Below are 16,402 nucleotides of genomic sequence, written 5' to 3' on the forward strand. Positions count from 1 at the left end.
CAAACTCTAGCAAATAACCACCTGATTCTTTGAGATTTTATAATTTATAATGCCTTTTTACATGCATTATATAATCTAAACCTCATAATTTTATGGAATATTACTATATCCCAATTTATACATGAAAAAACAGACTCCAAAACAATAAATTATTTGTCCAAAGTTAAATCTCAAGGTCTTAAATTACAAGCCCAGTGTTCTATCTTGCTATAATCTCAGAAGAGTAAATAATAATAATATGCATCCTTGTGATTATGAAAATCAAAACCACAGCTATCAGCACATAGAAGACCTTGGAAAAATTATTTTAAATACACTCAAATTTATATACAACTTCAAAAATGAAAGACACCCGGCAAAAGGACTATGGTAATGTTTCTTCCTTCCTCACAAAATTTTCAAAACTTGAAATTTCTCTAGCTTCTTTTCCCTTTAATTCCTTAATTTTTCCTTTACTTCCTTCAAAAGCAGCATCCAAATTCAACTGGCCCCAAGTATATTCAGGACTGAAAGAAAAAAAAGTAAGTAAAAAGGAAAAAAAAAAAAAATCTCAAACTCTTCTTTATACCTATAATGATAACGCTAGATCCTCTGAACCAAATTTCACAGGCAGCAGTTAAGTTCCAGTCTATGTCCCATCATCTCACTCTTTCCCAGTTCCATTTGCTGTGATAAAAAGCCTTAAAAAACTTAAACCTACATTTTTTCAAAAGCAGAGATTAAACTTATTTGATATTTTGTAAAGTGATTCCTCCCTAATCTGTCTCCATCAAGACCTGTGTTTAACATTGCCTTAAGTCGCAGGCTCCATGAATACGAAGAAGAGAGGTAAGGAAGCAAAAGAATAGCATAGCGGCAATCATGTTAAGACTCTGTAATTTAACAATAAAATATTTTTTTAAATAAGGATTCTAAGTAACTATGCACTAGCTTCAGGGTCAGACCTTCGAAAAGGATGAGACCACAAGGGACTAGGAAAGAAAGGACCCCATGATTAACACAAGTAATAGGCATGAAAAGATAATGCAAGTGAGCCAATTTCTGGTATCCGTAACGGAACAGTAAGATTGAATCAGGGAGCTACTTTATGGCCAAGAAGTATCTCTAATGATTCCTCTTACCCCAATACGTTCTTAATCTCTTCCTGGACTTTATTCCATTCACACACTCCCAAGGCTCCCACCCAAACACAGAATCGGTTCTAATTACCACCAAAGGTTTACAGTTACAGAAGATTTAATTCGTCTTGTAGTCACAAGTTAGGTACAGATGAAACAATCAGGAGATTCCTCTCAGAGTAAACCGCAAGTAACAACAGTACCAGGCCTCAAACACAGATACAGATCTTCACTAGTGCTCTACCATTAATATGACTAATATTTTTCTGCTTCTCAAGACTACCAGCTTACAATATATAGCCCCTTCAGCACCAACACTACACCAAGAACTTCAGGCCAACTCAAGTGTTTCTCATTTTATTTCCAACTTCTAAAACACAAAATATAATTGGCCAAAATATCTTTCAAGCCAATTCCAGTAAGATGTAATTGCTATGCTTTGGTCACACTTCAGAAGAGTACCCAATCACAGGCCAATCAACTGGGGAAGATACCAAGTTCACACAGCAGAAAAACAGATGCCTACATAGGAGGAGCTATAAAAACAGAAATTTCTATTACAATATAAGAAAATACGAACAGGGTACCATGTGTAATACATTTCATTAGATAGTATCCCCATCCCATTATTCAGGGGTCAAAGAAATCTCCAAAATCCACGGGAAATGTGTTCCTTGTATCCCTAACTTGATTTTTAAGATTAACTTTTTAAAAACATTGTTTCAGTAGTTAAGTTTTATTTCACAAATACGGTGCTGAATTTAAAAGATAGTACCAATTAAACTACTCTTCTACTCTTGAAAAAAAAACCAAACACTGTATATTGCATATACCACTACATGAAATGGATTCAAACAGTGAAAATCTGGATGACAACTTTCCCTTAACTTCCCTTTGGCTACCAAAAAACATACTTATGTCTGACTCAAGTTAATTATTAAAGATGAAAACACAACCTTTAAAGAGTAATAAATGAATGGCCAACAAGCACTTGAAAAGATGGTTAACCTCACTAGTGAAAAGGGGAATGCAAATCAAAACCACAATGAATAACCACTTCACACCCATTAAGTTGGCTATTATCAAAAAGGAAAATAATATGTTGACAAGAGGTAGAGAAATTAGAACCCTTATACATTGCTAGTAGGAAAAAAAAGTAATGCAGCTACTATGGAAAACTGTTCGGCAGTTACTCAGAAAGTAAAATACAATTACATATCACCTAGCCATTACACTGTGGGTAAATGCCCCAGAGACTAGAAAACATATGTTCAAACAAAAATTCATACACAAATGTTCACAGGAACATTATTCATAATAGACAAAAAGTGGAAACAGCCCAAATGTTATTTAATAATATTCCCATGTAATGGAATATTACTCAACCATAAAAAAGGATGAAGTGCTGATACATGTTACAACATGGATGGGCCTTAGAAACATGTTAAATGAAAGATATATGATACAAAAGACCATATATTAGACGATTACATTTATATGAAGCGTCTAGAATAGGTAAATCCATAAAGACAGAAAGTAAATTAGTGATTGCTAAGGTAACAGGAAAAGGAAAGTGACTGCTTAATGGGTACAGACTTTCTTTAGAGGCTGATAAAAATGTTCTGAAAGTAGTGGTTATGGTTGTGAAACACTGACAACTGTACTAAAAACACAACTGTCCACTTTAAAACCGTGTATTTCAGAGTTGTGTGAATTTTACCTCACTTTTTTAAACAAAAGGAAGAGAGAATTAACACTTCTGACAACAAGGGAATAGGTAGCAGAATGGATCCTATAGAATGGAAATACACTATTGCAAAATTTTTACATTGTATATGAAATAATATTATTTGAAGGTAGAACACGAAAAGTTTGAAAATGAGTATTGTAAATCTCAGAGCAACCACTTCCCCCCACCAAACACACAGAATCATTAATAAGCAAACAGTGGAAATAAAATGGCAATCTTAAAAATATCCAATTAATCCCAAAAACAAAAAAGCAACAAAAAAAGAAAAACGAAATAGAAGAGACAAATAGAAAACAAAGAGCAAACAAGACAGTACACACAAAACCAAGCACATCATAATTATGTTAAAATGTAAACAGTCCAGCTAATCCAACTAAAAGGCAGATTGTCGGCTGGGCACAGTGGCTCACGCCTGTAATCTCAGAACCTTGGGAAGCTGAGGGAGGCGGATCACGAGGTCAGGAGATCGAGACCATCCAGGCCAACATGGTGAAACCCCGTCTTTACTAAAAATACAAAAATTATCTGGGCATGGTGGCATGTGCCTGTAATCCCAACTATTTGGAAGGCTGAAGCAGGAGAATCACTTGAACCCAGGAGGTCGAGGTTGCAGTGAGTGGAGATAACACCACTGCACTCCAGCTTGGTGACAGAGCAAGACTCTGTCTGAAACAACAACAACAACAAAGGCAGATTGTCATACTAAATAAAAAGGAAGACTGAACTATACTCTGGGTACAAGAAATCCACTTTAAATATTACAACACATACATAATAGACATGAAGAATAAAAACATACCATGTAAACACTTATGAAAAGAAAGCTAGGTCAGGTCAGTGGCTCACGCCTGTAATTCCACTTTGGGAGGCCAACGCAGGAGAATCGCTTGAGCCCAGAAGTTTGAAATCAGCTGGGCACCATGGCGAGACCCTGTCTCTAAAAAATAAAATTAAAAAAAAAAAATCAACCAGATGTGGTGGCCCACGCCTGTGTTCTCAGCTTCTCAGGAGGCTGAGGTGAGAGGACCACTTGAGCTTGGGAGGTTGAGGCTGCAGTGAGCTGTGATCACGCCACTGCACTCCAGCCTGTGTGACAGAGTGAGACCCTGTCTCAAAGAGAAGAGAAAAAGGAGAGGAGAGGAGAGAAAGAGAAAGAGGGAGAGGAGAGGAAAAGAGGAAGGGAGAGAGGGAGGGAAGGGAGGAAGGAAGTTGAAGAGGCTATATTAACATCAAAGTAGATTTCAGAACAAGGAATATTACCAGGAATATAGAATGACATTTCAAAATGATAAGGAGATCAATTCGCCAACTCTAAATCTGTGTAATCTTCAAAATACATGAGGTAAAAGCTGAGAGAACTAAAAGGAGACATAGCCAAATCTAGTTAGCACTGGAGGCGATTGAAGAACATGTTAATTGACAGTACAAGTATACAGAAAATGAACAGGAGTATACAGAACTTAAATAACACATCAACCAACTTTACTATTTGACATGTATAGAACACCCCAGCCTACACATGGCAGAATACTCACTTTTTTCAAGTGCATATGGATCATTAGTGAAGATAAAGCTTATGGTGGACCATGAAACGAGTCTCAATAAATTCAAAAGGACTAAAATCATACAAACTATATTACCTGAACCAAGTTGAATTATATCACAAATCAGACATAGAATTATCGTGTAGAAATTAAACAACTGCAGCCATAGAAAAGAATGAAATCATGTCCTTTGTAGCAACATGGTTGCAGCTGGAGTCCATTATCCTAAACTGATTAACACAAAAACAGAAAACCAAACACCGCATGTTCTCACTTTTAAGTAGGAGCTACACATTGGGTACACACAGACACAAAGACAGTAACAAGAAACACTGAGGATTCCAAAATCGGGGAGGGAGGGGGTTAAGAGCTGAAAAACCACCTATTGGGTACTACGTCCACTACTTGGGCGACAGGATCACTAGCATCATGCAACATACCCATGTAACAAACCTGCATATGTACAAGCAAAATAAACAACACACTTCTGAATAATCCATGTTTCAAATAAGAAATCACAAGGGAAATGAGAAATATTATGAACTGCTTGAAAATTTGAAGATACAGCTAAAGTAGGGATTAGAAAGGGAAATTGATAAGATTAAGAGCTGTTATTGAAAAGAGGGCCAAAAATCAATGATCTAAGCTTTCGTATTAAGAAACCAGAAAAGACAACATGAAACTCCAAGTAAGCAGAAGAAATTTTAAAAAACTGAAAATTGGTGGAATAGAAAATGAACAAACTATACAGAAAATCAATAATATGAAAGTTGACCATTTGAAAAGAGTTAAACAAAATTAATAATCCTCTAGCTAAACCGTTCAAGGAAAACAGAAACACAAGAATACAAATTATCAATATCAGGAATGAAAGACGTGACACCATTAACAAATCCAAGATACTAAAAGAATAAGGGATATATTATTACTATGCCAGTAAAATCAGCAACATGGGTGTTATGAAGAAACTCTTAAACTACTAATGTTCATGAAATATAGAACCTGAGTAGTGTCTATTAAAGAAATTGAATTAGTAATTAAAAACATTCCCACAAAGGGAAGGTTCCCACAAAGGGAAGGCGTGAAATCATACAAAATATATGAAGGTCTAAAACTATGGCTTCACTGGAAAGTTCCATCAACCACTTAAGGAAAAACACCAATTTCATACACAATCTTTCAGAAAATAGAAGGGAAACATTTCTTACCTTCTTTTAGAAGCCAGCACTGGCCAGGCACAGTGACTCATGCCTATAGTCCCAGCACTCTGAGAGGTCAAAGCATGGGAAGATTACTTGAGACCAGGAGCTCAAGACCAGCCAGGGCAACACAGTGAGACTCCTGTCTCTACGCAAAAAAAAAAAAAAAAAAAAAAAAAGAAAAAGAAAAAGAAAAAAACAAGAAAGAAAGAGTGAAACCGGCAGAAGGGAAGGAGGGAGGGAGGGAGGGAAAGAACAAGTGAAACCAGCAATAATACCTATGTTATGGGTTAAATTGTATTTCCATCCCTCACAAAAGAAAAGCCCTATTTTATAACTCCCAGTATCTCAGATTTTGCATTTGAAAATAAGGCCTTTAAAGAGATAATCAACGTAAAATACAGTCATATTGGTGGGCCCTAATCCAATACAAGCAGGATTCTTCTAAGACACAGGCAACACGCAGACTGGGGGTGACAAAGTTATGACACAACAAAAAGTGGCCCAACCTAGGCAAGATGGCAAGACCCTCATCTCTATTAAAAAATTATAAAAATTATCCAGGTGTGGTGACACGTGCCTGTAGAGCCAACCACTAGGATGATGAGGGAGGAGGATCCCTTGGACCCAGGAGTTTGAGGATGCAGTGAGCAGTGACGGTGCCACTGTACTCCAGCTTGGGTGACACAGCAAGACCACCCCTTTAAAAAAAAAAGAGAAAGGAAACAGGCCTCCGAAGAAACCGAAATCTGCCTACACATTGTTTTGTACTTCTAGCCTCCAGACCTATGAGAAAATAAATTTCTATTTATTTCTATTTCTATTTACCTATGAGAAAACAAATAAATTTAAGCCAACTAATCTGTGGTATTTTGTTATGGCAGCCAAAGCAAACCAATACAGTGTGATATGAAAACTAGAAATAAATTAAAAGAAAATCACAGACCAGTATCCCTCACTAATAAAGGTCCAAAAAATCCTTTTAAACAATTACCCAATCAAACAAATCCATTAATGTATGTTTTTTAAATAGGGCATATAAATTTAAAAGATGTAAAAGTATATTTATATACAGATAACATGGATGTTTTTCTTATAAATTCTACAGGTTCTACCAAAAAACTATTAGAACTAGTAAGTAAACTTAAAATTTCATAAAATACAAGGACAACATAAAAAATAGTGTATTTACATACTAGCAACAATTAGAAGTTGAAATTAAAAGAACAACATTTAGAACACCATCAAAAACATAAAATACTTAGGGATAAATTTTAAAAATATGGTGAAAAACCCAAACTGAAAAGTATAAAACACTGCTAAGAGAAATTAAAGAAGACCTAAAAATTGGAGATATATACTATGTTCATGATTCAAAAGACTCGATAATGTTAAGATGTCATCTTCCCAAATTAAATCACAGATTCAAAGTAACCAAAATTAAAATCCTACATCCTTTTTTGTAGAAATTGGCAAGATAATCCTAAGATTTATGTGGAAATGTAAAGAACCTAAATAAGCAAAACAACTTTGAAATAAAGGATGAAAATTACACTACATGATTTCAAGATGTACTATAATGATACCATAATCAAAACAGTATGGCACTCATGTAGGGATAAACATATATACACCAATGGGACAGAATAAAAATTGCAGAAATAAACTCATATATATGGTTAACCTTTGAGAAAGGTGCCAAGAAAATTCAATGAACAGAGATGATCTTTTCAACATATGATGTTATAATATTAATGAAGCCTTCAACCCTTATCACAGTATATAAAAACTAACTTGAAATGGATCATAACCATAAGAAAACTATAAACCTTCTAGAAGAAAATACATGAGAATGTTTTCTAATTTGGTGTTAATTTCTTAGCTAGAACACAAAAATTAAAAATAATAAAAATCAATTTGGACTTAATCAAAATTGAAAACTTTATCGATACATTAGAAAAAAGAAAAAACTTTTGTGCTTTAAAAAATTATTAATAAAATGAAAAGATAAGCAACAGACTAAGAGAAAATACCACAATACATAGGTCTGACAAAAGATGTATGCAGAATACATAAAGAACCCTTACAATGCAAGATGACAAGCAATTTTACGGGAAAAAAAAGGGCCACATATTACAAGAGACACTTCACAAAAGATAATGCAAATGAAAAATAAGCACATAAAAGTATGTTAATAACAATGAGATAAAACTACATATCCACAAAAATGACTAATATTTAAAAGACTGAAAACACAGAGCGCTAGCAAGAACGTGAAACAATAAGAACTTTTATTTGTTGCTGGTAGAAATGCAAAATGGTGGCCGGGCGTGCTCACGCCTATAATCCCAGCACTTTGGGAGGTCAAGGCAGGAGGATCACGAGGTCTGGAGATCGAGACCATCCTGGCCAACATAGTGAAACCCCATCTCTACTAAATATACAAAAATGTAGCTTGGCATGGTGGCAGGCACCTGTAATCCTAGCTACTTGGGAGGCTGATGCAGGAGAATTGCTACTCCGGAGTCAGAGGTTGTAGCAAGCCAGGAGAGCGCCACTGCACACCAGCTGGGGCGACAGTGCAAGACTCTGTCTCAAAAAAAAAAAAAAAAAAAAAAAAAGGAAAAAAAGGAAACGGAAAATGGTACAGGCAGTTTTTAAAAAGTTTTGCAGTTTATTTTAAAATTAAACATATACTTGGCATAGAACCCAGCAATTCACTACTAGATATTTTTACCCTAGAAATGTGAAGACGTGTTTGCACAAAAACCTGAATGCTTACAGAATTTTCTAAATAATAGTCAAAAACTAGAAACAAGTCAAAAATCTTTTAACCAGAAAATAAACAGCTCATGTTACATCCATACAATAATGGGATACTACTAAGCAATTAAAAGAAAAAAAAATAGTACATTCAACATCAGTGAATTTCAAAAACATTATACCACATGAAAGACACCAGACACAAAAGACTATCTACTAAAGGACTCCATTAATATGAAATCCCAGAAAAAGCAAAATGACAGCAATACAAAGCAGATCACTGGTTGCCAGGTGTTAGGTGTGAAGGTAGACACAGAGTATGAAGTGTTGGCAAAAGTCAACTTTCTGCAAATGTATCATAGCTTCATTAAGGTGGTGACTGCACAGGTGTATTCATGTGTCAAAACTCATTCAACTACACACTTACGACCAGTGACTTATTTTATGCAAATTATAACTTAGTAAAGCTGATTTTAAACAAAATCAGCCTCTAAATAAAGGCAAGGAAATAGGTGGTTAACTTGGGTAACTATTTGTAATAGTGGTTAAGAACCTGACCTCTGAGTCAAATTGTTTGAATATAAATACTGGCACCACCATTCTTAATTGTGTAACTTAGACAAGTTATATAACCTCTCTTGAGCCTCATTTCCTCATCTACAAAATGGGAACTATAAGAGCATCTATATCAAACTGTTGTTCTGAAGATTAAGCAAGTAATGTAAAACCTTTAAAACAGTGCTTGGCAAATAGCAATTTATATTTGAGCACTTACTATTACGAGTATTTGTCCTAAACGAACTGTCAGTACAACACATTCCATCTTCATTTGAGTGGACTTGGCATTTATGAACTTTGAGATGCAAGTATCTAAAAGTACCCCAAAACAGTCATCAGTAATTTTTACAAAGCCTACTTTGTCTCATTATCTCTATTTAGAGCCAAATGCCCACCCGTGAATTAATACTAAAGACAGATGATTCCAATGCACTAGACACTTGAGCATGGATTATATGTTCCAATTCTGAATTTGGGGAAGAAATGTACCATCCCAAACCAGAGATTAGGACACAAGGATGGATTCCCAATGGTTACACCAGAAATACAATAAACAGAAATCAGACCACCTACTGCATTCTATGTTCCACTTTATATAGAAACAGAGGCAAAATCAGTTCATAAAACTTAATTGTGAAAAATGAAAGGACAACTAACATATTTTAGGATATAAAGAAAAACATGTTACTCTCAGTGAATATATTGTTTGAGAAAGTACCAACCTATCTGAATAGAACTTGGCTCATACATACATACATAAAGAAAGAGGACAAAGAACGAGTAAGGTAGAAGGCAAAGACAAGTCTGCACAAAAACCTGAATGCTCACAGAATTTTGTCCTACAGACAACACCACATATAAAAACAGATCAAGAATTTTAAAAGCACTTTAACTTTTGAGAGACAGAGTTTCACTACATTGCCCAGGATGGACTCAAACTCCTGGAGCTGAGACTACAGGCATGCACCATCATGCCCAGTTTAAAAAACATTTTATTTGGTATACAGATTGAATATCCCTAATCTGAAAATCTGAAATGCAAAATCATGCAAAATCCAAAATTTTTTCAGTGCCAACATGACTCTCAAAGGAAATGCTCACTGGAGCAATTTGGATTTCAGGTTTTTCAGATTAAGGATGCTAACCTGGTAAATATAATGTAAATATTCCAAAATTCAAAAACAAAACCAAAAAAAAAAAAAAAACCCTAAAATCCAAAACACTTCTGGTCTCAAGCACTTCAGATAAAGGATACTCACCCTGTAATATAAATTTTAACAGGAAAAAGACGATGGGCTAATTTCATGGTCAAAAAAGCCTTTCCCCCCAACCTATGGAAGTTTTCTGAGGAAAAGGGTAGCAGGTTGAAATAATAATATAAAACACGAAGAAATCACCATTAAGAACAAACATACACATACAAGAAGGAATAGTAAGCAACAAGGTTTAAGGCTAGTTACTATGATCAGTAACAGTTCTTAGATGGAACATACCCACCTATGTAATGTTGGCTCATTATCAGAAAAGGTATAAAAATTTGTAAAAGGAAAAGGTAACTGCTTATCAACACATTCTTTAGTAATGAATTACTACTGCACAAGTACCGCTTTCTCAATTTATAGATCACAATTCAAAGTTAATAGTCTTCCTATCCTGTTTCATAATCATCTTTATTTTCTCTACCATTTAAATCACCCACAGAAGTCTGCTGCTGCCATTGATGCTGATGCCCCATCATCTGATAGTCCATAGGTCTGACAGTACCAACAGGTCTGATAAAATATGCCATCTCCTGCAGAGTATGTTTCATCATTGTCATCCAAATGGCACATGTATTATAAAGCAAAAGAAGCATCAAGTTTGACCTTTGCAGGTTCAAGTAAGTTCTTGACAGATGTTACTATAATAATAATATAATAAATGCTGGTTCATTCCAGTAACTGAATATGCTTTAACAGCTCTTTAAAATACATTTAGTCTTGTATTTATAAGCTCACAATGGTCTAAAAAGAAAAGCCACTTGAACTTTCCACTTTCCTATCTATCATAGGAAATTCAGTCCTACAATTCAGTGACTTTAAAAAAATTTTTACCACTGTACCCAGTGAGAAATACATTGCATATACATTGCTGCACAAACTGTTACTATCTTTATTACGACAGATTCTGTGATATGTTCTATTTCCCTTTTTTTTTTTTTCAGAGACAGGGTCTCACTCTGTCCTCCAGGCTGGAGTGCAGTGGCGCAGTCATAGCTCACTGCAGACTTGACATCACAGGCTCAAGTGATCCTCCCACCTCAGCCTCCTGAGTAGCTAGGACTACAGGCACACGCCACCACACAGGCTAATTTTTGTATTTTTTGTAGAGATGGGGTTTCGTCATGTTGCCCAGGATGATCTCGAACTGCTGGGTTCAAGCAATCCTCCTGCCTTGGCCTCCCAAAGGGCAGGGATTACAGGCGTGAACCAAGGTGCCCACCCTCACTTGTTAATAGTCTGAAAAACAGAGCCAGGTGTTTTTCAGACTATTAAAAATAGCCTGGGATTACAGGCGGTGGCTGCCATCTCTAATTCCAGCTACTTGAGAGGCTAAGCGATGAAGACTGCCTGAGCCCAGGAGTTCGGGACCAGCCTGGGCAACATACGGAGAGCCCTGTCTCAAAAACAGGAAAAAAAAAAAACAAAAAACAAAGGAAACCAGTTATATTAACAAGAATGATCAATGGGCTTCATCTTTAGTGCTAAATGTAATTAATAGGTAATGGCTATATATTGTGCTATGCACAGTCCATTAGAGTATCTAACATCTGCCATGGCACTAAGAAAAAGGAATGGTACTAACATCTGCCATGATACTAAGAGAGGCAATGATACCAGGTTATATTATAATTACACAATTAAAAGCCATTCTTCATAGAAGAGAAAATCTTAGCTTAACACAAAATAGGCAGTCGCATATTTACTGAATGATAGATCTATTTAATGTAGATCCTAACTACTTTCTATCAAGCAGATGACTAAAGTCAACTTTCTCATAAAGAGCTTACTATCTACATGCAAACGCATATTTCTGCTGCAAGAATGGCTGGGACTTGCAGAGGTAGAAAACTTAATTTGAGATAGTTGGAAAACCTAATAAAAAGGCAGCAGTTATAGAATTGTTTTAAAAAGGAGTCAGTACAAAAAACAGAAGTCATCTTTCAAATACAGATCAGACTCATAGTCTAGTTAAATGAACCATATAATAAAATTTTGCAAAAAATCAAAATAACAAAGATTTCCTTTGAATGTTGAAGATGTATCCAATGTCAAGCTAAATACTACTGTCCTGTATTAGATTCCCCATCAATAAAACACTGTTAAAATTATTCAACTTGATAATACCTTCAACCTTTTGTGTCAAATAAAAAATAAAAATGAAACCTAAACCCCTAAACTGTTTATCAATTCTGCAATTAAATATAAACTTACTTTAAGTCAAGAGAGGCCAGTGTTTATTACTGAAATTAGGTATGTGACTATTTAAATCAACAGTTCTCAAGGAGGTGAGAAGGACATATCCCTATCACCAGGGGAGCATATGCAAACTACACTGCCCACCCCAGCCTCCAATTCAGATACGTTCTCTTGGGATGTGGGCAGGTAAGAAAAGGGAGTGGTGAGGGATAAAACATTTATCTCATATGATTATGAAACAGCTGCTTCTCCTCCAATCTATGCCCCTTAAGAACTACTAGGCCAAATACATGTACTTGAACTTACAGATCTGAAATTATCTAATTGCACACAAAGAAAACACAAAGTTGAGAACTGGGAAATCTGAGTTCTCACTTTGTCCTTACCTGTCCAATGAGAAACAAAATTACTTCTCTGTGCCTCAATGAGAAAACAATTAGTATTGTATTAAAAATAGGTTATATATAACATCACAGAATTGTTCTAAGGATAAAATAAAATGTGAAGCATATGCATATCTTTAAAATGTCCCATAAATGAATAAGAAATTATCATTACTCAAACTTGGGCTTCATTTAAATATAAAAGCATAGAATAGGCCGGGCGCGGTGGCTCAAGCCTGTAATCCCAGCACTTTGGGAGGCCGAGACGGGCGGATCACGAGGTCAGGAGTTCGAGACCATCCTGGCTAACACGGTGAAACCCCGTCTCTACTAAAAAATACAAAAAACTAGCCGGGCGAGGTGGCGGGCGCCTGTAGTCCCGGCTACTCGGGAGGCTGAGGCAGGAGAATGGCGTAAAAACCCGGGAGGCAGAGCTTGCAGTGAGCTGAGATCCGGCCACTGCGCTCCAGCCTGGGCGACACAGCGAGACTCCGTCTCAAAAAAAATAAATAAAAAAAATAAAAAAAAAATAAAAAAAATAAAAGCATAGAATAATTTGAATTGGTTCACAGTTTGACCTTGGAGCATACAAGACAAGACCCAGAGCCAAATAGGAGGGGGGAAAAAAAAAAGGATTCCTTGGGCCTTGCCTAATCCATATCATCCTACCCCAAGAGTCTGGCCAAAATCAAACCTGGCTTGAGTTTTAAATCAGACTCTCAATTAATTCTTCTGAATATTAAACCTCACCAGAAAAAGAAATAATTAACTAATGAGATTCTTAGAAAGTGGAATACTCAGGGCTGCGGTGGCTCACACCTGTAATCCCAGAATTTTGAGAGGCCAAGGCAAGCAGATCACATGAGGTCAGGAGTTCAAGACCAGCCTGGCCAACATGGTGAAACCCCGTCTCCACTAAAAATACAAAAAATTAGTCAGATGTGGTGGCAGCTGCCTGTAATGATCCAGCTACTACTCGGGAGGCTGAGGCTCCAGAATTGCCTGAACCCGGGAGGCAGGGGTGGTAGTGAGTCAAGATGGTCCCACTGCACTCCAGCCTGGGTGACAGAGTAAGACTCCGTCTCAAATACAAATTTCTACTCTTTAAAAAACTCAGGGTTCCCAATTCCCTATAGCATAGCCTACAGTGCACTGAAGTTCATACGGTGCCTGGCCAACAGTGAATGTCATACAAGTATTTCCTGAATGACAATGATCGATTCTTTATTTCTCACATCTTTTAGTCAATTTTAGTGTACTTACATGGAAACTAACATGTTTGTGTTCATTAAGTATACTAAAAATGAAAATGCAAACAGTGGCTAAAAAGACAACTAAATTCTGCACACCCCCCTTTGTTTCATTAGCTTATTAGCTACTCGCACTATCGACTGTGTAGACGTGCAAACACTTCTCAGCCCCAACCATAAACTGCTTGTTTATAAATAACAATCATACCTCAAATGTTCAATGAAAAACAGATTAATTCTGATCCAGAATAACGTACAAAAAAGCAGAAAGGTGAATAAAGACATCATTTTTCTGCAGGAACTAGAAACTGTAAGTCTAATCAATAACTTTCCTAACAGTTCCAACTTCTAGCTCTATCATATTTAACATCACCAACTCAGACCATCTTCAACTCTGATCTGAATCAACTTCCCTCATAACGACTGTGCAAGCAGCCAACTTCCTACATGCCTAATATTCGATCAACAATTTCCTCAAAAGGGAAAGTACAAAACACTACCAGTTCTTAACTAGCTAACAGCAATTACTTCTCATAATCCTACCAATATCTAAAACCCAATAAAAATTCCAAAACACTCTCAAGCAACACAATCAACTCCACCTTTCACTTAATACGACGACTAACCCCTCCATCCCAAATGTCCTGACTAAATGCTACTCTGTATCATCCAAGATGCCAACTATGATGACAAAATGTCTAAACCTAGCATTTCTCAAGTCAGAAGTTCCAGCGTCCTCTGTTATCCAGTATAGTACAGTTACATCTGACACAGGGACGTTATTTAACAAATTTGGTTCTCTCTTTTCAAGACACTTGGTGGAAAAGTGAAAAATTTGTTAACAGACTTTGACTACAGTCGTCTTAACAGCAGATTCCTAAGTGGCCCATCCTTCGAAATGTCAGGAGAGACATATTTACACATGCATACGATGGGTACTTACATTATTATAAAAAGCATGTCTTTATGAGACTTCCATGCTTATGTTTACAGCATCATCTACCATACTTCAAATAAATTCTGACCAATTCCATCCCTCTGCATCCCAGGAAGCTTAGTCCTCTCCATTTGCAAATTTAATTCATCTCAACAAGTACTCCTGATTGACTGGGTGCTCAATTCATCAGAGAGCCAAAAATTTTAAGACTCAACCTCTTTGCCAACTTTGTTATCCAAAACCATTTATTTGACCTTCCACCCTCTTCCCTCTTTACTCCCTAAACTCCCTTCACTTCCTCCTCAGCAACACTTATCTACCTCTTTATTATCCCCACCCTGCCTGGCTACTCCAACATTCCTTCACTCCACCAACCTGCAAACGCTCGAATCCCTCTGCAGACACCACCACAGGACCAGTATCCCAGGCTCTCCAACAAGCCACCCCCCACCCCCGAGCCTAAGCGGCAGAAACTCATAATTTAGGGACAAGGAGGGCGTGCTCTTCAAACCCACCATACGAAGTCGTTGCTTTTGTCCTCGTAGGAGTTGATGAGCCCGTTGCAGAGAGGGGCGAGAAGAGGTCGCTTCCTGCTGCCGCTGCCTAGGCTGGAGCTGCTGCCTCCCACGCCGGCGCTGGGCCTGGCCACGCAGCTGTGCCGGGACAGGCCCGTGGACACCGCCCCGCCGCCGCTGCCCGACACGGCGGGTGCCACCAACACAGGCCGCACTGGGCCCCCGAGGCCGCCCGAGCCGGCGGGCTGGGCCGCCCCGCCGGACACCAGCGCTGCCGCCGAAGCCGCCACGGAAGGCGGCGACGGGGAAGAGGATAAAGACGAGGAGGCGGAAGTCACTGAGGAGGCCGCCGAAGAGCCGGGGCTAGTCCCAGCGGAGCCCGACCCGGCCTGGCGGCTACCAGACATCGTGACTCCCTCCCCTCCGGCCGGACGCTCGGAGGAGAGGGACCGCGACCTCGACTCTCCGCCGCCTCACCTCCTCTCCGCCTCAGTGCATCCTGCGGACGCCCGCTGAGCCGGGAGGTGGGGCTGAGGAACAATAAAGTTGCGTTTTTTTTTTAAGGCAACCACACAACAGCGTCCGACGGGAGGGGGCGGAGGAAACTAAAAAAGCGCAGTAGAAGACACTACCGCTGTCGAGGCCGCCGCCGCAGCTGTAGCGGCAGCAGCCAACCCCGACGCGCCGTGGCCGGCCGTGCGCGCGCGCAAGAGCGGCGGAAGAGGCGGGCGCGGCAGGGGATACAACTGGGGACGCAGCCGGGCTGCGCTCAAACAGAAATGCCGCGCCCTCGGGGACTTGGGTTCCTGGCAAAGGGAGTCTCTCTGTTCCAAGCCGTTTTCGCTCCAGAAAACGTGCCAGAGAGCAGACCGTCCTAATGCAGTAAGAGTCGAGGAGAGTGGAATAATTGGTAGAGGTGGTGGGGTG

General features: G+C 38.2%; 1 protein-coding gene across 9 annotated transcripts in view; it reads right to left on the reverse strand.

The window, feature by feature from the left end:
* The window catches only part of COP1 (COP1 E3 ubiquitin ligase), a 256,670-nt gene extending 240,520 nt beyond the window's left edge, over nt 1–16,150 (reverse strand). For 8 of the 9 annotated variants that reach the window (XM_077988044.1, XM_077988244.1, XM_077988120.1 and 5 more), the window contains exon 1: nt 15,476–16,150. In XM_077988044.1, the coding sequence (XP_077844170.1) occupies nt 15,476–15,882 (407 nt within the window). In that variant the 5' untranslated portion in view covers nt 15,883–16,150. The remainder of the gene's footprint in view (nt 1–15,475) is intronic. The other variant, NM_001266265.1, reaches the window with a different exon arrangement.
* Nucleotides 16,151–16,402: the final 252 nt, after the last annotated feature.

This window comes from Macaca mulatta, chromosome 1, assembly GCF_049350105.2.
Source record: "Macaca mulatta isolate MMU2019108-1 chromosome 1, T2T-MMU8v2.0, whole genome shotgun sequence".
Lineage (NCBI taxonomy): Eukaryota > Metazoa > Chordata > Mammalia > Primates > Cercopithecidae > Macaca > Macaca mulatta.